Genomic DNA, 21,667 nt, shown 5'->3' with positions numbered 1-21,667 from the left:
TGGGACCTGAACTCACAACCCCGTGATCAAGACCTGAGCAATCGAGAGTCACACACTTAACTGACTGAGCCACCCAAGAGCCCTGGATCTAAGCCTTTCTTGACTGCTGCTGGGGATGGGGACTGCACAGCCTCATTTGGGGTTGTCTTCCTTTGTAGTATTGTTCATTTTTAGTCTATCAGTTAGTCCACGTGTTTGCTTCTGCAAACAGATCCCTACTATGATGAGAACCTCTGAAAGCTAAAAGGCTGGGAAAAGATGTGAAGAGACCTCTAGGTGTGAGCCACGGGGCCAAGAAGGGCAGAGAAGCAGATCTTTGATTATAGGGCTACGGAACAAATTGTGCCAAAGGGCTGAACCACGGTATCCAGGAGCCCGACTAGCCCAAGAGAAAGTTGCGTTTCTCAATGGAGTTGCTTCGAACTCGGTTCACATTTGAGCTGCTCTTTTTAATAGGTGTTGCTAAAATTTTGCGAAGTGAGCTTCAATTCCGTGAGCAAATGTGCATACCTTCTTTGTTTTCTCTTTGGAAGTCTTGCCACCAGTCCCAGGAAAAAATGGTGTGCATTCATGAATTCATGCACTTACTCATTCTACCACCACTTACTTGGCCCACATTATGTCAGAACTAGGGGAAGAGAAGGGTGGGATTATCCATGGGTGACAGAGAGCCTTTACCAGCAAGGAGGGCTGCTTCTTGTACAAGACAACCTCTTGTCAGTATGTGGTTTATGGAGTGTTGAGAATATAAAAGTTTAAAGGTGCAAAGAAACCAGGGTCAGTCAAATCAAAAGAAATCTGAGATTTGGAGAAAAGGTGTACGTAGGTGCAGAGGCCTCAAGTAAGCCTGGATGTTGGGTAGAGTCAACTCCCCTCCTCCAGGCAATGGAATTCTGTCTGACCTTGAGAGATAAAGCAGAAGCCCTGGACAGAGGAAAAGCCTTAGCTTCCATCCCAGGCCATGCAGACAGGGGACCCTGGTCTTCATTTTACAAGACAGAATCTTAGAACCAAGGCAAACTAGATGCTTCAGCTGTTCGGCTACAAGTTGCTACCTCTGCACTGTCTAAAACCCCTTCTGCTTCCCCAGTTTTAATACTGCCCTGTGGCCCACGGTGGTTAAAACACCATCAGAATGATGAAAGGATCTTGATTTGTGGAATAAACTTTCAGAGGTCAGAAACGGGAGTTGGTTTTATTTGTTTTAAAAATTTTGTGCTTAACGGAACTAGCTTCTATAAATTCTTAAGGGATCTTAATGTACAAAATATTCCAAAATAGCCAAGACCTATATTTCATGTTTCTTAAGACCAAATGGTGTTAAGCACCAACGTGAAGAAAATTCTCCATTACAAAACTGGAATGCCACCCTATGTATCTCGCCAGGGGACTGACACCTACCTCTCCATTTGCGCCATCGAAGATAATTACACTAAAGCTGGGACTCAAACTCTCCCTGTTGACTTCCATTTCTTTACACATCCTTGCTCCTTAACATCATGGCAAGTAAATTAGGCAATGATCTCCCCATGTTCTCTGGGCCATGAGGAGAGGGAGAGGAGCCGGGGGAAGCTCAGGAAGAAACACCTGCCGCTGCACTAGAGCATACTGCTTTGAGTTAAGGAAATTTCATCCGTGTTCTGCAGGTGAACCTGAGGCTCCACAGGTTTTGCTGTCTCGTTCCAGCTCACCAGCCAGTAAGTGGTGGGGGCCTTTTAGTCCAAGTAGAATTGAGGAGTGGCTCTTGGAGTGGCTAGTATACCATCCAAATAAGGAAAGATACAGGTTTGAGTTTTTTTGGGGGTAGGGCAGGATATGCTCAACAGTAGGGTGTCTTCTATTTTCACCTTCAGTAGTTCTAACCTGGGGGCATGCAGAAATGTCTGGAAGCATCTTTGGTATTCCGGTGTAAGGGGTGGGTTGTGCTTCTGGCTTTTAGTACTCTACAGGTCAGGGATGGTGAGACATGCTGCAATGCTTAGGACAGTTCCACACAACAAAACATCCATCCCAAGATGCGAAGTTTCCTGCTGAGTGACCGTACAGGCGCCTTACTAGTTCATGGGGTAGAGGTGGTGAAGTCCCGGGACCCCCTCTGGCATGAAGTCAGACTGAGATGCAGACTCATCACAAGGGAGGGGTCACAGGCAGAGGGGCTAAAAAGCTCTGGCTTTGTATGGGAAACAGGCCACACTGGCTGGACTGGTCATTCTGTCTGGCCAGTGCTGCCAACATACTCAGTAAATCCCTATGAAATCTCTTCCTAAGGTCACAGACACACAGACAGACCAGGCTCCATCACTCACTGACAGGGTAGCCCTGAGCAAGTTACTTAACTTCTCTGAGCTTCGATTTTGTCTGTAAAAAGGGAATACGACTTAACTCAGAAGACTGGGAGGATTAGATGAAGTGTCTGAACATGCCTGGCAAAGTCTGTAGGCAGGAAGTGTCCTTTTAAGTGGTGGCTCTGATTCTCACTATTATTATGAAATGCTGTATTTGGTTTATGCTTCTCAGCTAACTGCCTCCTTACAATGAAATAATGTATATTTCACAAGGGAACTGTTTTGCCAAAAGCTTACATGAAATGTGTTCACCTGATTGCTACCTCTAAATCTCTTGGAACAACCACAAAAAAAAAAAAAAAAAGTTTAACGGAACTACTAGTAAAATGTAAACTTGACAAACTTAAAACCTTTGTTAATACACTATATGCAGATTGCATGCTAATACACTAATGTTAACTATTACTTTACACATACTACAAAAGTTAGTAATGAAAAATTATTTTTCACGGCTAACTATGGAGGAAATAAAACCCATTAATACTTAAACAATAACGAAGTGCCAAATGCCCAACAGGGGGCAGAGCCGATAATTCAGAAGCTTAACCGGGACTCAAAATATGCAACTATTTGGTTATAATTAAAATTAGACAAAAGAGTTTAGCTATATTATCACACATTCATAGTTTGCAGGATAGTTATTAGACAAAGCCACTGTCAGCCTCTCTGGATCAGCAAATGAAGTGTTTTGAACATTCAAGGAAAAGCCATCATATAAGCCCTTCTCCACTTCTCTATATGCAATCCTTTCTTCTTCCAAATTCCTGTATTTTTGTCAGAATTTACTGTGTACTTCATGTTCAGTGGTTGTGTATTTTGGGTGGAAAGAGATGAAGGTGACTGCTGCACGGCCAATGAGTATGAATTACAGAGTCCAGACCCAGTTTGCCAATAGTCTGGCCCACAAGGCAGTAGTCTCTACAAAAAAAAAAAAAAAACAAACCAAAAACCTATTAGCGGAGTGCTTATTAAGAAAAGAAAAACTGGAATAAGCCATATCTGGTATCAACCGTTATATCTCAAACAAAAAAAAGGGGGCAGGAACCTCTATGGACCAATGGCTGGGATTCAGAAAATGTCTAACTATACAAAGTAAGTCTTTAAAGGACATTTTTTTTATAATAGGATTTTACTCTGTAGCAAGTGCGTAATAAAGAAAAAAAGAAAGTTGACGTTGACGAATACCCATGAGGGATTTTTCCCGGTTACCCTGCCATGAAAGGTACATCCTCTTAATAACCAATACAAAGGACGTGGCACAACAGAGACTTCATGTTTGCTTTCTAGAAATTTCATTGCCTCTTGACACAATGGCCTAGCTTTGGGGTAACACAAAGGATGCCAAACTTCAAAGCAAAATGGAAGACATTTTCAGACAGGGCAAACGTTCAGTTCTGAGCTTCCTGATGCAGTTAGCATTCCAAGCAAACTCAACAGGAAGAGGTAAAATCTTCTTTACTGCATAACCCTGAGCATAGCTGTAGTCTACCTCTTCATCTCCTGTTCTAAAGGCAGAGGAAAGGTTCGCACTGTCAAGGCACTGGTTAACCAGGTGTGTGGTGAGAAGTGCCTCTTTACTCGAGGGCTTCCAGACTATAGTGCAGCTGCTTGCTCTGTGGGTCACATGCAGTCCTGAAGCACGTACCACGTAATGGAAAGCCAAGTTTCAAAAGTAAAAATGGAGCCAGTCACAATCCTGAGTGCTGTGAAGGAGGCAACAGGGCATTCAAACAAAAGATTAATAAAAACAATGTCTACACAGTCCGTGGCAGGGCTTGAAGATGAAAATAAAAATTTCAACTACAAAAGGGGTTCATCAACACCAAGAGACTGGGCTGCCTACCTGGAGTGGAAGCTGACATGGAAATCCAATTCTTTTGAGGGTCTATACATGGTAATTGGCAAAAAACATGACAGAACGAAACATATCAATTCCTTTCTTTTGAAAATGGCTCTTACGGAAGAGCTTGAGGTTAGAGTCCTTTTTCCATGGCCCTGCCTATTCAGCCATCCAGAGCTTGAAGGTCCTGTCATATGAGCAAGTGGCTATGAGCTGCCCATCGGAAGAAATGTCTAGGCCCATCACTTTGCCTTCATGGCCAGCCAGAGTCTTCAGTGGTGACCAGCCTGGGTGGGTCCAGATCTTGGCGGTGTTATCATAAGCACCAGTGAGCAAGAAATTCCCATGGATAGCTTTAAGAGAAAAGAAGGGGAGCTGCTTGAGGAATTCAAGTATCAAAAGAGGAAAGAAAATGAAAGCACAAAAATCTGCTAGAATATATGATTTCAAAAAAGAAGATATTTCTCCATTTGGAAAAGCCCAATATTCCCATCTACATTCCTACGAGACCTCCAGGAAAAAGGGACTACACGCTTAGGGAAACGAATAACATTATTAAGGTCTTCTGGCTCTTTCCCTGACAGTTTTTTTAGAATAACATTAAGGATTCAGTGCTTACAACTTTCAGGAGAAAAAAGCACTTATGGAAGTCTTCTTTACTTCCTAAAACAAGAAGCATGCTGTGCCATAGCTCTATGTGAAAATATGGTAGAGGGAAAGAACTTATAATGTGCTCCTTTTTCAACAGAGACCAAATTCTCTCTTGTTCCACTTGTAAGTTAACCTAAAGCCTGGCCTGCATTCCATGGAAGTTCAATCTATCTGTCCTGTGATTAGGCAAAACAGGAGGAAAGCTTACGCTCAAACTTGACACCAGTCACTAAGTTCTGATGGGCAGGGATGGTATAGACACAACGCCGTTGTCGAAGGTCCCACACTTTGCACGTGTTGTCACCACTGCCAGTTGCAATGTGGTACCTGTGGATCAGATATAGTGTCCAAATTAGAAACAAAGATATATTCTTTTTATCTCTGACCAATAACCCTTCCCACCCCTTAATCAATGAGTTCATTTTACCCATTGGGGGAGAAATTTATTCCATAGATTTCCTTCAGGTGGCCTTCTAAGAACATGATACACCGTCCTGTGCGCAGGTCCCAAACACGACCAAATGCATCCAGTCCCCTGACAAAGTAATTTATAAATGAACATTCTGAATCCATTTCTCCTGGAAGCAGGGATACATAACAGGTGAACTACTGAGCTGCCCCTGGCTAGGTGGAAGAAGGCTTACCCAGTGCCAGCCAAAGAGCCATCTTGATGGAAGGCAATGTCATACACACCCATGCTGTGGCCTTCCTGATGCAGGATCTCCTCTTGAGCCTCCAAATCCCATAAGCGCCATGAGCGGTCATAGCTACAAAAAAAATCAAACCAACAATTAGCCAGCAGATATTCAGTTCCTACAATGTGTAAAGTACTATAAACACTTGTAGCTTGTATTATGCTTCTGATGAGGCGCCTGGGTGGCTCAGCCGATTAAGTGTCTGCCTTCAACTCAGGTCATGATCCCAGGGTCCCTGGATTGAGCCCTGCATCGGGCTCCCCGCTCCAAGGGGAGCTTGCTTCTCCCTCTCCCTCTCCCTGCCGCTCCCCCTGCTTGTGCTCACTCTGTCAAATAAATAAATACAATCTTTTAAAAAAAATTATGCTTCTGAAACTATTCATACAACCATACTATCAAATTCTTTTCTGGCATAAAAAAATACCTCAACAACTAAGCATATCTGTCTTGAGTGCTACCTGGAAAACCATGGACTTCCTATAAATTTATTTCAGTGGCTATTTTAAGAATACAGTTCTCTCAGAATGGGCCAGCAGAGACTGTTGCCTTCTTTCTTTCTCAATTCCACTGTTAAGTCCTTTCACTCACTGAGTATTTGTTGGGCCTTCAAATTGGATGTTGGGGATACAAAAATCAGTCATGAGCAAATAGATTAATGCAACAGATGAAGAGAGTATAGGAAGAGACCCACACATTTTTGGTCAAATTATTTTTAATGAGGCCACTAAAGCAATTTCAACAGGGAAAACGAAGTCTCTTCAATAATCGGTGGTAGAGGGACGCCTGGCTGGCTCAGCTGGTGGAGCATGAGGCTGATCTCATGGTCATGAGTTTGAGCTCCATGTTGGGTGTAGAGATTACTTAAATAAAACTTACATTTTATTTATTTACTTATTTAAAGAGGAAAAAGTATGGGGGGGAGGGAGAGAATCTTTTTTTTTTTTTTTTTTAAAGATTTATTTGAAAGAGAGAGAGAACACAGCAGGAGAGGGAGAGATAAACTCCAGCAGACTCCTCCATGAGCCTGACTTGGGGCTCAATCCCATAACCCCAAGATCATGACCTGAGCCAAAACCAAGAGTCGGACATTCAACCGACTGCACTGCCCAGGGGCCCAGGGAAAGAATCTTCAGCAAACTCCACGCTGAGCATGGAGCCCGTTATGGGGCTCAATCTCACGACCCTGAGATCATGACCTGAGCTAAAATCAAGAGTCAGATGCTCAACTGACTGAGCCACCTAGGCATCCCTGAAATAAAAACAAACAAAAAAACCCACCTCAATAAACCTCAAATAAATAAACAAATAAATACATGGTGGTAGAACTGTGTGTGAGAATAAAGGAAAAAAAAAAAAACCTCAATTAAAAAAAATAGGTAAAGCATCCGGACACCGCACAAAAGAGGATTTACAAATGGTCAATGGTCAATAAGCAGAGGATAAAATACTCAATACCAAGAGAGTCATAAGAGTAATAAAAATTGAAACTATGAAATTTCACCATGCACTTGATAGAATAGGCAGAATGATAAAACTGACACCATCAAATGCTGGCATGGATGTGAAGCAAGCAGAATTCTGGGAATGTAAAACTTACAACCAATCTGAAAAACCATATGGAAGTTTTAAAAAAGTTAAAAATACATTTACTCTATGACCTAGCAACTGCATTCCTGGGTATTCATTCAAGAGAAAGTAAAGAAAAACATGTCTGCAAAAAGCACTGTACAAGGGGCGCCTGGGTGGCTTGGTCGTTAAGCGTCTGCCTTCGGCTCAGGTCATGATCCCAGGGTCCTGGGATCAAGCCCCGCATCAGGCTCCCTGCTCTGCGGGAAGCCTGCTTCTCCTCTCCCACTCTCCCTGCTTGTGTTCCCTCTCTTGCTGTGTCTCTGTCAAATAAATAAATAATCTTTAAAAAAAATAAAATAAAAGCATTGTGCAAGAGTATTTATAGCACCTTTATTCTGACTGACCCAAACCTGGAAACAGCCCAAATGTCTATCAAAGGAGAATGGATAAGCTGTGGCAGAGCCATACAACTGAATACTCAGCAATAAAAAAGAACTACTGATACATGCAACAACATAAATGAACCTTTTTTTTTTTTCCTTTCAGAGAGAGGGGGAAAGAGAGAGAGTGTTAGAGAATCTCAGGCAGGCTCCACGTCCGGCATGGAGCCCGATGCAGGGGCTCAGTCTCATGACCCTGAGATCATGACCTGAGCCAAAAGGAAGAGTCAGATGCTCAACCGACTGAGCCACCCAGGTGCCCCTGAATGAATCTTAAAAACATTATGCTGAGCAAAAGAAGTTAGGCACAAACAAGTTCACACAGTATGAACAGACAGAATTAATTTACAGTGATAGAAATCATATCAGTGGTTGCTTTGGAAGGGGGAGTCCCCTGTGAAGGGGCATGACGGAACATTCCAGGGTGATGGAAATATTCTATTGATAGGGATGTGGGTTATGAGTGTATGCATTTGAATTGTACACTGAAATCTATTCCACTGCATGTAAATTATATCTCAGTTAAAGAGTTCTTTAACAGGGTGCCTACGTGGCTCAGTCAGATAAGCATCTGACTCTTGGTTCCCGCTCAGTTGATGATCTCAGGGTCTTGAGATCAGGCCCCGCATTGGGCTCTGCACTCAGCGGGAAGTCTGCTTGTCCCTCTCCCTCTGCTCCTTCCCCCACCTGCGCTCTCTCAAATAAATACAATCTTAAAAAAAAAAAATTCTTGGGGCACTGGGGGGCTCAGTTCTTTTAAGAGTCTGCCTTCGGCTCAGGTCATGATCCCAGTGTCCTGGGATCAAGCCCCAGGTCAGGCTCCCTGCTCAGTGGGGAGTCTGCTTCTCACTCTCCCTCTGCCTCTCCCCTTGCTTGTGCTCTCTTCTCTCAAATAAATAAATAAAATCTTTTACCAAAAAAAAAAAAAATCTTTAACAGCTTCTGGCCTTAATGAGCTTACAGAACCGGAAGGGGAGACCGATTTGTTTTTTAATTTTTTTAAAGATTTTATTTTTAAGTAATCTCTACACCCAAGGTGGGCCTTGAACTTAACAACCCCAAGATCAAGAGCTGCAGGCTCTATTGAATGAACCAGCCAGGTGCCCCAGAAAGGGAGACCAACTTGTAAGCAGAGAGATTAAAATACAATGTGTGGTGGAAAAAAACAAAAACCAAAAAAAGCACAAAACACCACTAGTATTGGTCAAGAAAGAGAAGAGTGAAAATTCTAGTTTTCTGGCAATTAGTAACTGAAATTTCAGATTAACTGCAGTTTAAAAGCAAATACAGTTGGCCCAAACTTTATCATATACTCTCTTCTGATTCTGATTCATTGCAGCCCAAGAAAATCCTACTTGAAGATCTCTGTTCTTAAAATTTCCTTGGCCGTCAGTCATAAGGGGTTAACAAGATGCCACAGGCCTGTATGGATAGAACAATAAGAGGATGGCTTACCAGGTGGTGCCCAAGAAACGCCCCGATGGATGCCACATTACACGGGCCACACGCACTGTATGGCCTTCAATATCCGCCACTGGTTCATCACTGAAAAAGAACCAAATAGAAAGGAGTAAACTATTTTATAGTCATAAATATTCATTGAATTTATTAACTATTGTGACAAATGCACCCGTTCTGTAGGATTTAAAAGGCCAAATCCTAACTAAACTCACTGTTAAAAATGCAGGGTTAACAATTTGTTACTTCCCAAAGTCTTAAAAGAGCGTTGGTGATATACTGGTGAGCACAGCTGCCTTCCAAAGTCTTAAAAGATTTGGGACTATTTCATGTGCTCACAGGGCAAAACTGCCCACAGCACTTCAATACACACTATCTTGCTATATCTCAATTCAGTATGTTAATCAATGCTTAATGCTATTATCATTTGGGATTAGAGAAAAATAAAAGATAATTCAGCCTGACAAGCAAAATATACACCAAAGGAGTGCTGAGATTTAGAAAGAAAACATATTTTAATAGGGATGTGAAGCTACAGAAATCAAATAGTTTTGGTACGGGGTGCCTGGGTGGCTCAGTTGGTTAAGCGACTGCCTTCGGCTCAGGTCATGATCCCAGGGTCCTGGGATCGAGTCCCACATCGGGCTCCCGGCTCAGCGGGGAGCCTGCTTCTCCCTCTGACCCTCTCCTCTCTCATGCTGTTTCTCTCTCACTCGCTCTCTAATAAATAAATAAATAAAATCTTTAAAAAAACAAACAAATAGTTTTGGTACAAGTGGATTACAGATAAATTTATCTCAAACTTTAGCTTGTTGAAGGATGCACACGAAAAAAGGAACTCCTAAATAGAGGCTTAGTTTCCTTTGGTGGCCATAAATTCTACTCCCCAGCAACCACAGAAAAAAGAATTGAAACACCAGTGAAAGGAAGTAAACACGAACCCTAAAGAGGGCAATTAAAAAGGGAACTTTGTCAATGTGCATACATAGAGCTAATCAAAGTCCTAGGGGAACAAATATTGCTAAGTGATACCAAAGCCAATTAAAACTTGCTGTGCTCAGAGGTAAGACCCTGTCTGGCAAAGAGTACAGATGCTAATTAGCTCTGTACAAAAACCTGGCAGAAAAGTCGCATGTGCTTTCCCAAAGAAAGAAAACTAAGCAACTGAATTTAGATTTCTTTTAGCCAACAAAGAGCTTTCACAAATTTCCTGGAAAACAATAATCATAAACACATTAAAAACCCCCAAACTGCTGTAATGGGAAAATATGTTCTAGGTAAAGGAGGAAGCTGTTGGGAGGAGACATCACATCCTTAGCAATATTGCCTCAGAACTTCACTGTCCTCTCCCCTGTGGCCGTTTGCTAGGAGCCAATGTGCTGCCAAGAATATTATCTTTACTCAATCTACCAACTAGGGCTTTTCTCCAAGTCAGTGTATTGCACAGGAAGTGTAAATAGATCTTTCCAGAATAACTGGACTGGGAAAACAATGGCTACTATGTTAGAGGCAAAAATCAAGGTCCAAAGTTAAAAAATAAGAAAAACCTAACATAACTCCTCTGTCGAGAAAAGGTCAAAGAAAGAAATCCTACATTCTATGGTCACACCAAGTTCCCTTGACTCTTAGACCATCTCTGGGGTTAGATGCCAGATTCTCAGGTCCCAAGGACCAACCAAGCAACTCTTTAGTGACCGCAGTATGGGCAGAAGAGTCATGTTCACCTGTCAAGGCTCCAAAGCTTCACAGAACCATCTGCAGCACAAGAGGCCAGATTGACATCTTTCTGGTCCAAGGAGACAGTGGATTTTGGATGGAATACAATTGCTCCTACATTTGTGTTATGGCCTGAAGGAGTGTAAGAAATCAAAGTTAAAGGTTTCCCACCCCTTACAATTTATGTGCAAAACAGACTATGATGAATTAACACAATATATATTAGGGAACATGTGGACAGATAGGGTATTAAAGTGACTGCTGAACTATTAAAAAAAAAAAGAGCTATTTTAAATTAATATTTAAATTACAGGGGCGCCTGGGTGGCTCAGATGGTTAAGCGTCTGCCTTCGGCTCAGGTCATGATCCCAGTCCTGGGATCGAGTCCCGCATTGGGCTCCCTGCTCTGCGGGAAGTCTGCTTCTCCCTCTGCTTCTCTCTCTCCCTCTCTCATGAATAAATAAAATCTTTAAAAAAAAAAAATTTTAATTACATTAAAAAGAGCAAAACACAAACCACCTTTACTTTTTTTGGTTCAGAGATTGCACAATGCCAGAATGGGGCTGGACATGAGAGAAAAGTGATTTGTATATAAACTCACTGTCTTCCAGCTTTGTGGTGAGAACCAAACCAAGACAATTTGAATCAAGAATTAATCTTGTGTTGGGGCAACCTGGGTGGCTCAGTTGGTTAAGCGTCTGCCTTTGGCTCAGGTTATGATCCTGGAGTTCCAGGATCAAGTCCCGCATCAGGCTCCCTGCTCAGCAGGGAGTCTGCTTCTCCCTCTGCCCTTCACCCTGCTTGTGCTCTCTCTCTTTCTCTCTCTCCCTCAAATAAATAAAATCTTAAAAAAAAAAAAAGAAGAAGAAGAATTAATCTTGTGTGTACTGGGTCTGAGTGTCAGGCAGATTAGTATAGTTTTGCTGTTTGACAGGGTTCACACTGGGAAAATGAGATTTATTATTTATTTGTTTGTGAGTAAAGCAACAGAAGTTTATTAAGTGAAGATACAGAAAAAGCTCTCAAGGGTGAGAGGAGTCCCGACAGGGTTGCCCACGAGTGAGATTTAAACAAGATTCTAACTCACCTCGGAGAGTGTGAAGGAGGTTGCAATCAGGAACAGACCAGAGCTTGCAAAGCCCACTCCTATCAAATACAAAGGAAAGCATCTAAGCCAGGGTTGGTCTGGGAAGGAAAAGGTACCTTGATAACATTCCTAAAGGACAATCTCTTCTCACCCCAATAAACTTTACAGTGGTACACAGAAAAAGAAAACTAAAGGGCTTACGATTTGATGGTTTATAGAAGAAAGCTGCACCCACATCTCATGCAACCAGATGCCTCTACAGGACTACAGTTAATATAGTACAAGTTGTTATTCTCCCTAACGTTTGGATTGATTGGTGAAAGAAGGTAGGACGAATTAAACTATCCAAGAATAATATTATCTCCTTAAATAGGAATAGCATTTTCTGTTTACAAAGTAAATTTTTTTAAAAAGACTTTTTATTTCAGAAAATTTCCAACAAATTACTTTTATATCTAACAATTCAAATGATCCTTATAGGAGATCTGGGAGGTAAATATGTAGGAACGACCATTTCTACGGCTTGCAGAGGTGGAAGGATTTGAGTAGGTCCTTGGCTTTCTCCTGACCCAATCTCAATTTCTACCCAGTCAAGTAGTTCCTGTGCATACAACATAAAGAAGCTTCCCTTGTCACTAGATGGCCATGTCCCACAAAAATAACTAAATAGAGCAAAACAACAAAGTTATCACATCCTAAGAGCTTTCTGCATATGTGGTGGTAACTAGTAAAGAAAATAAAAGATAAAAACAATAATTCATGCTTACTGAGTCCTTAAACCACATACCACGCACTGTTAAGGCAAAATGGTTTACAACATTATCTCACCCTACTTTACAGATAAGGAAACTGAAGCTTACAGAGTATCTTGTCTGGGTTATCTAACTAAAAAAGAAAAGCCGTATTGAGGTGTGGAAACTGGTCAGTCAATAAACTATGTATCTGCTCCAAAATGCTAGTGTCCAGAACATGACTGACATGTCATAGATCTCTGGGGTCCCTTATGAATAGAAAGAACTGCTAAGCGCAGACTATCTTGTATAATATAACGGGTGTATAATATAACTGGCATCTCTAGTTTGGTGCGATCATGAGAACCAGAGAAAGGACACAGAAATGAGCATCTAAGACAAAAGCTGGTTTTTTCTTTTTACCCTGAACCTGTCCTCCACTTAGGAAAAATATCACTGTAAAAACAGGACTTACCAACAAGCTGTGGCCAGCATTTTGGAATTAGGACTAAAGTGGCAGTAGGAGATAGGCCGATCATCCCCAATCTGACTGCAGAAATTATTCAAAGACTTAAAAAAAGGAAAAAAGGGACAAATAGTAATCATTAATAGGCTAATCCCAAAAAGACCCAACTTTCTAGTTTTAGCCCACCCCCCAAGATTCTTCTATACTTCTCGTTTTTTTTTTTTTTTTAAAGATTTTATTTATTCATCTGACAGAGAGAGACACAGCGAGAGAGGGAACACAAGCAGGGGGAGTGGGAGAGGGAGAAGCAGGCTTCCCGCGGAGCAGGGAGCTCGATGCGGGGCTCGATCCCAGGACCCTGGGATCATGACCTGAGCCGAAGGCAGATGCTTAACGACTGAGCCACCCAGGCGCCCCTATACTTCTCTTGTTGTTAAGAGACACTTATGTTCATGAATGGAACTCCAGCATGCTGTCTTTTACACTAGTAGTGTCATTACTTTTGCTGTCAGCTCAACTTACACAGGAAAGCCACGGAGAGAGCTAAAGTACAGCTTTGACATATTAAAAGGGAATTAAAAAGCAGAACCAAAGGCCTCTGCTGAGTACCAACCACAGTAGGTTCCTGCCACCCTAAATGATGGCTCTTCTCAAACAGCAAGTGTAAGCAGGGAGGGATAATCATAGCTGCCTTTACCTTCCAAGAGGCAGGCCAAAGTAGGAAATCTAATGACTATTTAAAAGCCCTTACTATATTGGGCAATCACTGAAAGCATCTTACCCGGAGAGATTTGTGCAGCTCTTGCATCTGGGAGGTCCTGGTTGTCTCAGGAATCTCTTTATGGAGACGAGCCTCTTCCAAGCGTTTCATTGCCCTGTGACACAGATGATTACCATGAGCAAACAGGTTGAGAAAAAGGTCCATAGAGTATCCCTAATACTCAATTTTCATTTAACCAGTCTTTCTAAAACAGATCCTCAGTCCTTGAGAGAAAACAAGAAAAAATATGCTTCTTTCTCCTTCTAGAGGCTCTCTTTACCTGGGCAGTGAATAATTAGCAATCCATAGTCTAGCGACCTTCAGGCTGTTTGGTCCTTCATGGTACCAGGTTTGCTGATACTGAAAGTGAAATTAAGAGCAGAAATGTTAAGTCTGAAGCATTCCTGCCCCTCTCATAGCTGTCAACTCTCTATTGTAACTGCCCAGAAAAAAAGGTGAAATAGTTCAGTAATAGGATGAAATCAGCCATGTGTGCTTTCTACTGTTCTTATGAACTCTTATTGGATGGCTTCCTGTTCCTTGTTAAAAGTTACACCAGGAACCCTATGTTTTTTTTCCTGAATGGGAAACCCACTTACACCTACATAGGAACCACAAACTATTCCCAACAACTATTCCTGAATGGTGGAATCCTCAAACACATTCCCTTCCCCCTGGCAAAGCAAAACCTGGCAAAAGAAAATGAGAGCACCCCTCATTTCCTTCACTTTCATACTGTGAAACCAAAGACATATTTTACCTCTTCTTTGGACTTCTTAGATTTCTCATCATCTTTTTTGGTCTTTTTTAAGGCATCAGTACCAACCACTGAGAGGATATTTCTTAACCTGTAACAAAAAAGATTATAATTTAAATGGAGTCGAGATTAGACTGTGAAGTGTGTCTAAGAAGAGAAAGCTTGTCCTATTCTCTCACCATTTAAACGCCAAGCAACCTTCTTTAAGAGTCAAGTTGTCATGCCTAAACTCCCACTGTGATTTCTTATTTTTTTTAATTTCTTTTTTTTTTTTTTTTTTTAAGTAACCTCTACACTCAGTGTGAGGCTGGAACTCACAACCCTAAGATCAAGAGTCATATGCTCTTCTGACTGAACCAGCCAGGTGCACCTCCAGTGTGATTTCATTCACTCAGTCTTATTTGAAGATTCCCTAATTAGAACTATAAGCAATTATCCTATTCAATTTAGAGTCAACTAGCCCCAACACTACTACCACCTGGTCTGTGAATACAGCCAATCTTTGTTCAATGCCACTATGTGCCGGATACTGACTGAGGTGCTAGGTGTACGAAAATGACTAAGAAGCAGTTCTTGATCCCAAGTTAGCATAATCCTGGTAGAGGGGAGGAGGGCGGTGGAGAAGGTGGGTGGACAGAAAGTACCAGGGAACCACAATACATTATACTAAGTATTATGACAATGGTATGTACTGGGCACTAAGGGGGAACATAAAAAAAATACCTAACCTAGGCTTGCAGGGAGGACCAGGGAAGGTTTCACAGAGGAGGTGTTTCCTGAACTGAGTCCTCATTTAGTAAGGTTGATAGATCAAGAATGGAGAAGGACAGCTGAAGCAGAGGGTTCAACAGATGTAAAGGTCTGAAAGTAAGAAAAGCATGGTGAGCTTGGAATCGCAAATATTTCAATGTGGCTGGAGCCTGGAGCACCAGAGAAGGGCTGGTGAGAGAGAGGGCTGCAAATGTAAGTAGGGGCCAGGTCATAAAGAGTAGTCAGGAGTAGTAGTAGTAGTAAGGAGGGTTTACATTTGAGAAAGATACCCTGGGGAAGTAGAGAGAGACAATGGATTGAAGAGGGAATAATAAAAGTAGGGAAATCAACCTACTATTTAGGAATCGTCTCTTTTTTTTTTAAGATTTATTTATTTGAGAGAAAGAGACACAGCGAGAGAGGGAACACAAGCAGGGGGAGTGGGAGAGGGAGAAGCAGACTCCCTACTGAGCAGGGATGATAAAAGTCTTCTTTGAGAAGGTGGTATTTATGCTGAAACCAAAAGAATAAAAAGGCTTTAAAGGCAAGAGAGGGGAACAAAAAGAGAAAAAAATTAAATGGAAAAAACAGAAAAAGAGTTTTACTATTCCAGGAAGACCCTTAAGGGTACTAAGTCTAGTAAATTGGGAAAGAGTGACATTAGAGGTTGAAGAGCATGATCAACAGTTTTTTACTCTATGTTTAATAAGAAGACACTGATGGATTTTAAGCAAGCAATTAACACAACGTGTTTGGGGCTATTACAACAATCTAGGTGTGAAAGCAATTAAGGCAGAGAAAAGAGGACACACCGGAGGTACATTTCGGTACAAATCTAGAAACAGATTTTGCTGATGGATTACAAAGGAGGTGAGGCAACTGAAACCTGTGAATGGTAGTGTTATTTGCAAGGAGAATAGAAGGTGGGAAACAGATGAGTTCAATCTAGACATGTCCAGTTTGAAGTACCTACAGGATATCTAGGCCACAGAGATCTGGGAGTCAACAGAATATACACAGTAAATGATGCCATCGGAGTGGATCTGATTGCCCAGGATGAGTGCGGAATAAGGGCAAAAACTACAATTTATATAAAGGTTGGGCAGGGGAAAAATGGGGCTCAGAAGAATTAGCCAGAGAAATAGGAGTGAAATTTAGACTTGGTTTTATGAAAGGGAGTGTTTTCAAGGAGGGAGTGGCTGACAGGGCCATTCTTAGTAAAGAGGAGTTAGTGACCTTAATAAAGAGCAATTTCGATGTGGCAGTGGTCAGTTTGCAGCAGGCTGAAGAGCAAATGAGGGGTAAGGGCCCGAAGAGAGTCAGTGCACTAAGTGAGGAGTAGATGATCCTCAAGGAAAAGGGGACCATGGCAGGAGGGGCAGGCTGTCATTCATGTCTCAGAGGGGCTCGTCATGCCCAGGGCTCATGGGTCACTGTTCTCCAACTGCCAGGGTTAGGCAGACGGTGGCATGGAGCACCTCCTCCAACACTGTGCTCTGGTGGAGAAAGCACTGACCTGTCCACTCCCCAAGTTCCACTCTTCTGAAGTACCTTTTGCACCCCACCCCTATTAGGACAACCAGTCCCCTCCCATCTGGGAGCCCCCTTTTCTTTCTGTCCTTTAGCCCTTCCTGCCACCCAGCCACTGCCCAGGGGTGCCCCCTCCTCTCCTACCCTCCCCAAGCCTTGTGGCCAGCCAGGCTGGGTTTGTAAGATACTAGGTTGGTACAGTGGTTTTTTTTTTCTTGTAATTTAAACAGGCCCAGCATTACTGGTTCTACTTAATGGACATGAGATATGGTAGAGGTTTTAAAGTGATTAAATGTGCAGACTATGCAAATAAGGAAAAAAATGATGAAAGGGAGAGATGGGACTGTGGACAGAAAGACAAAGGAGGTCCTCATCACTGTGTATGATTAGCCGTCACTAAGAGACTCTGAAACCATAAAATCACAAGAGGAGTATCATCTGAGGAAAGTGCCCCTTTTCGGTAATAACCCCAAATACTTATCATTATGTTTTATGACACTGACAAGGGGAACGTGTGTGTTGTCTAAATTTTCAAAGTTCGACAACACATATTTACTCAACTCACAATTCCATATTGGGGAGAGAGGGTTCTCATGTTAACACCCTATTCATAGTTTATAAAGAAAAATTAGTAGTGGAGTAAAAAATTGGTCTACTCAGATCATGGGCTAAACTATATAAAAACAACTTAGATATTCTATTAACATTACCTGAGACATTCCATTAAAGTCTTAGCTACAAGTATCAACAGAAATTTCAAAGTAGAACTTTGTGATTAAAAAAGAGATCAAATATTTAGAAAGGACACCTTTCTCTTCTTTCAGCAGGACCCTCTCCAAAAAGTGTGATGGGCTCTCCCAAGGCTCTAAGGCAAGCCTTGACCTCTGAGTCATCAGTGGAAACATTGATTTGCCGGGCTCGCTTTCTTCTCTCAAACTCGGCTAACACTTCGGCCTGTCGTTCACTGATGTGCTCTTCAATTTCAAACACCTCTCCTATAAAAAGAACAGGCAATATCAGCATAATCACCAGATCTTCTTCAAATAAGGGGAAAAAGTAATTTCTTATAATTCCAGTCTGCATGTCCTCTAGAAACTAGTCCATTATATACTTCAGAGTTTACTGTTTCTCAGTTTATTAAATTGTGCCAAACACAAAAAACTAAATTACATAGCTTTAAAAGGCAGGAAAACTGCACACCATCTTACTTATTTTTTTATTTTAAAGATTTTATTTATTTATTTAAGAGAGAGCGTGCATGTATGAGTGGGGGGAAGAGCGGAGAAGCAGACTCCCCACTGAGTGGGGAGCCCCATGCAGGGCTCAGATCCCATGACCCTGAGATGATGATCTGAGCCAAAATCAAGAGTCAGATGCTTAACTGACTGAGCCATGAAGGTGCCCCCATGCCATCTTATTCTGACAACCTTACACCTATATAAACACATAACTTAGATGAAAAAGAGTATGAAGCACCTTCAGCAAATGAATTAAGTAGACACCTTCTATCCAGAAGATAAAATAGACACATTATTTTAACACTTGCCAAAGCTATTCTCTAAAACAGTCCCAGTCTGTGGACATCTACAAATGTAACTACTAAACTGGAGATAATTTCCATGAAAATGCTATCCCTTGATCATAGGCTTTTTTTTTATGTTCAGTTAGCCAACATATAGTACATCGTTTTTGATATAGTGTTAAACGATTCATTAGTTGCATATAACACCCAGTGCTCATCACAACACCTGCCCTCCTCCCATCACCCGGTTACTCTGTCCCCCCACCCCTCCCTTCTGTAACCCTCAGTTTGTTTCCCAGAGTCCAGAGTCTCTCATGGTTTGTCTCCTCCTCTGATTTCTTCCCAGTTTTCCCTCCCTTCCCCTGTGGTCCTCCGTGATTCCTTATGTTCCACATGAGTGAAACCATGTAATTGTCTTTCTCTGCTTGACTTATTTCACTTAGCATAATCCCCTCCAGTTCTACCCATGTCTTGACTAAAGGCTTTCTGAATAATCTAGCAGGTTTTTAAAATTTTTTTAAATATATTTTTTGAAGATTTTATTTATTTGACAGAGAGAGAGAGAGAGAGTACAAGCAGGGGGAGCGGCAGACAGAAGGAAAGGGAGAAGCAGGCTCCCGCTGGCAGAGAGCCTGATGTGGGGCTCCATCCCAGAACACTGGGATCATGACCTGAGTTGAAGGCAGTCGCTTAACCGACTGAGCCACCCAGGCGCCCCCTCTAGCGATTAGTTTTAAAACCCACACTAAATACAAGGATTTTTAAATTTTATTTATTTTTTTTTAGGATTTTATTTATTTACTTGACAGAAGACAGCGAGAAAGGGAACACAAACAGGGGGAGTGGGAGAGGGAGAAGTAGGCATCCCGCTGAGGAGAGAGCCCCGCAGGCTCGATCCCAGAATCCTGGGATCATGACCTGAGCCGAAGGCGGATGCTTAACGACTGAGCAACCCAGGCGCCCCGATTTTTTTTTTTTTTAAGTAGGCTCCACACCCAGCGTGGAGCCCAACGTGGGTCTTGAACTCACACCCCTGACATCAAGACCTGAGCTGAGATCAAGAGTCAGATGCTTAACTGACTGAGCCACCCAAGCGCCCCTGAATACAAGGATTTTGATGAAAAAGTGAGAATTACAGTGGTGATGCAACCTAAAACAGTCTGAACAGTTAAAAAAAGTCATTAAAGTGCATGTATATAGAAAAGAAAATGTGTGGGAAGATCAATGAGAAACTTAAGTCCTTTCTGTAGAAAAGTCTCTTCACTTTTTACCCTCTGTACTGTTTGAATTTCTTATGACAAACATGTATAACTTTAGAGAAGATCTCAGGTCACAAGATCGAGCCTCACATTGGGCTCCATGCTGAGCGTGGAGCTTGCATGGGGTTCTCTCTCTCCCTCTGTTTCCCCCTCCCCGCCCATGCACATGTGCGGTTGCGTGCTCTCTCTCTAAATAAATAAATAAAGATATAGAGGACCATTAGTTATTGACGTGGAAAGCTATCCCCAACAGTGTATCAGTGAAAAATGCAAGTTATAAAACAATTTGTATATGTTTCATTTGTGAAAAAAATGACAAATTTTTACAGCTTTATTAAATTGGAAAGATATAGAGCCAATTAATAAGGATTACAGGATTTTCTACTTTACACATTTCTACACTTTGATTTTAAGATTTTATTTATTTATCTATTTGAGAGAGAGAGCGCACGCACACACGTGCACAGAGGGAGAGTGAGAGGGAGAAGGAGACTCCCTCATGAACGGAGAGCCCAATGTGGGGCTTGATCCCAAGGCCCCGAGATCATGACCTGAGCTGAAGGCAGACACTTAACCGACTGAGCCACCCAGGCGCCCTAACACTTTGATTTCTTTCAAAATAAAAATATTACTTTTATGATTTAAAACAGATATTTCATTTAGCGTGAAAAATTAGAAAATTAAAAAGGAGAGAATGTTACAAACCATAGTAGCTTCAAACCAATGCCAGAACTATACTAGATCTCTGGAAGACAAATGGAATCAACTTGAATCCAAATACACACTGAATAAATTCCTGGTAAGATTACTAACAATTCAATGGAAGAAAAATTGTATAAAAGGTTTTAAGAGAAAGGCTCTTTGGATGATGCTAACCAGTGTAGGCAAAGGATGGCCTTACATAAATCCAAGTTTCATTGAAATTTCTGAGTATAATACAAAGATAAAGAGAGACTCGCTATTTGCATCTTACCAGAGGTTATGTTAATATTTCCTGCTTCAATTCCAGCTTTAAGTCCTTCTTTTCCCAAAATCCCAGACTCTCCTTTGGCCAGACGCTCCCTCTCCTTCTCTTCCAAACTTCCATAATAGATGTGTGGTTTCTTCACAACAGGAGCAACTAAGTCATCAGGTGCCTTAGTTTTGGCTGCCTGATAAATCGAAGACATGGATCAACCTGAGGCTTAATCTTAGTCATTTATTAGGCTTCCCCAAAGGATGGAGCTCATCCTGAGCTTCAATCCTACTTCTTCCCCAAAGGAAAGGACAAGTTGGTCATCATTTAAGATATCTCCACTGACTGGGGGCGGGGGCGTGTGTGTCTCTTAATTAGGTTTTGCAGATAGGAAAAAGCTAGTAAAACTAGTGAATTACTCTTGGTAATTTTTCTATCAAAGATTTGCTTTGGAACATATTTACCTCGTTCCGTTGCAATCTCTTCTTGGGTTTTATGAAACTTCCAGGGCTACTGCTCATCACAGGGGAAACATCAAGGATCACGAATAACCAACGCAATACTGAGGGGGACTAGTTAGTTGTTGGTCTACACGTTTCAAACGTATTCAGACGTAAGGCAATATATATGAAGTTAGGAGGCCTTACTACAATTAAGAAATCTGACGTAGACCTAAATCTGAGCCAAGATACTACTCCCTTCCAGAGCTCCATTTTTGGACCAGTTGGAAGAGGTATTTACAGTTTGGGGCTGTAGTGAGAGGTGCAAATGAACTAAAACACAGGAACGCACTTAGGGATCAGGAAAACGCGGCTCCTCTAAGACAGGACCGAGTCTCGCAGCCTTTCACCTCAGTCCTCCACCACCTTAGGCCGTTCCCGAGCGGCCCCATCTCGCAGGAACCGCTTGTCCCCCAACCCCTTCCGCGTTCCTCGCCAGAGTGAGCGGAGATCCGTACCGTGGAGGAGCCTCGTGAGGTAGCCATGCTGAGCTCCCGAGCCGCGAAGTCCCAGCGAAAGCCGAGCTACGTTTCAGACCGTCCACCGCGCGCCCAGCAAAGCGGAACTACGTCACTGGCCGGAAGTGGGCCGAGGGCCGACGCAACGTCCTGGGTGGCGTGGAGCATGATGGGAGTT

General features: G+C 42.2%; 1 protein-coding gene across 2 annotated transcripts; it reads right to left on the bottom strand.

Annotated features, from left to right (window-relative positions):
• Window positions 1-3,425: 3,425 nt before the first annotated feature.
• Window positions 3,426-21,663, bottom strand: PRPF4 (pre-mRNA splicing tri-snRNP complex factor PRPF4). 2 transcript variants are annotated; one of them, XR_010407530.1, is made up of 15 exons: window positions 21,490-21,663; window positions 20,550-20,727; window positions 17,604-17,790; window positions 14,519-14,606; window positions 14,039-14,118; window positions 13,780-13,873; window positions 13,008-13,102; window positions 11,802-11,860; window positions 10,723-10,846; window positions 8,996-9,085; window positions 5,481-5,603; window positions 5,264-5,371; window positions 5,045-5,163; window positions 4,189-4,538; window positions 3,426-4,048 (listed from the first exon to the last, which is right to left on the bottom strand). XR_010407530.1 is itself a non-coding variant. In XM_045882961.2 (14 exons), exons 1-14 carry the CDS (start codon window positions 21,514-21,516, stop codon window positions 4,345-4,347), a joined length of 1,566 nt encoding a protein of 521 aa, XP_045738917.1. In that variant the 5' UTR covers window positions 21,517-21,663; the 3' UTR covers window positions 3,426-4,344. The 2 variants fall into 2 exon arrangements, 1 of the variants encoding a protein (XP_045738917.1); XM_045882961.2 differs by having other exon boundaries at window positions 3,426-4,538.
• Between the last annotated feature and the right edge of the window lie 4 nt (window positions 21,664-21,667).

The sequence above is a fragment of the Mirounga angustirostris genome, unplaced genomic scaffold (assembly GCF_029215605.1).
Source record: "Mirounga angustirostris isolate CCGP_5_RB_7025 unplaced genomic scaffold, mMirAng1.0.hap1 SCAF_15, whole genome shotgun sequence".
NCBI classification, from domain to species: Eukaryota; Metazoa; Chordata; class Mammalia; order Carnivora; family Phocidae; genus Mirounga; species Mirounga angustirostris.
Note: the sequence above shows the minus strand (reverse complement) of the source record. Positions and strands in the feature narration are given on the sequence as shown.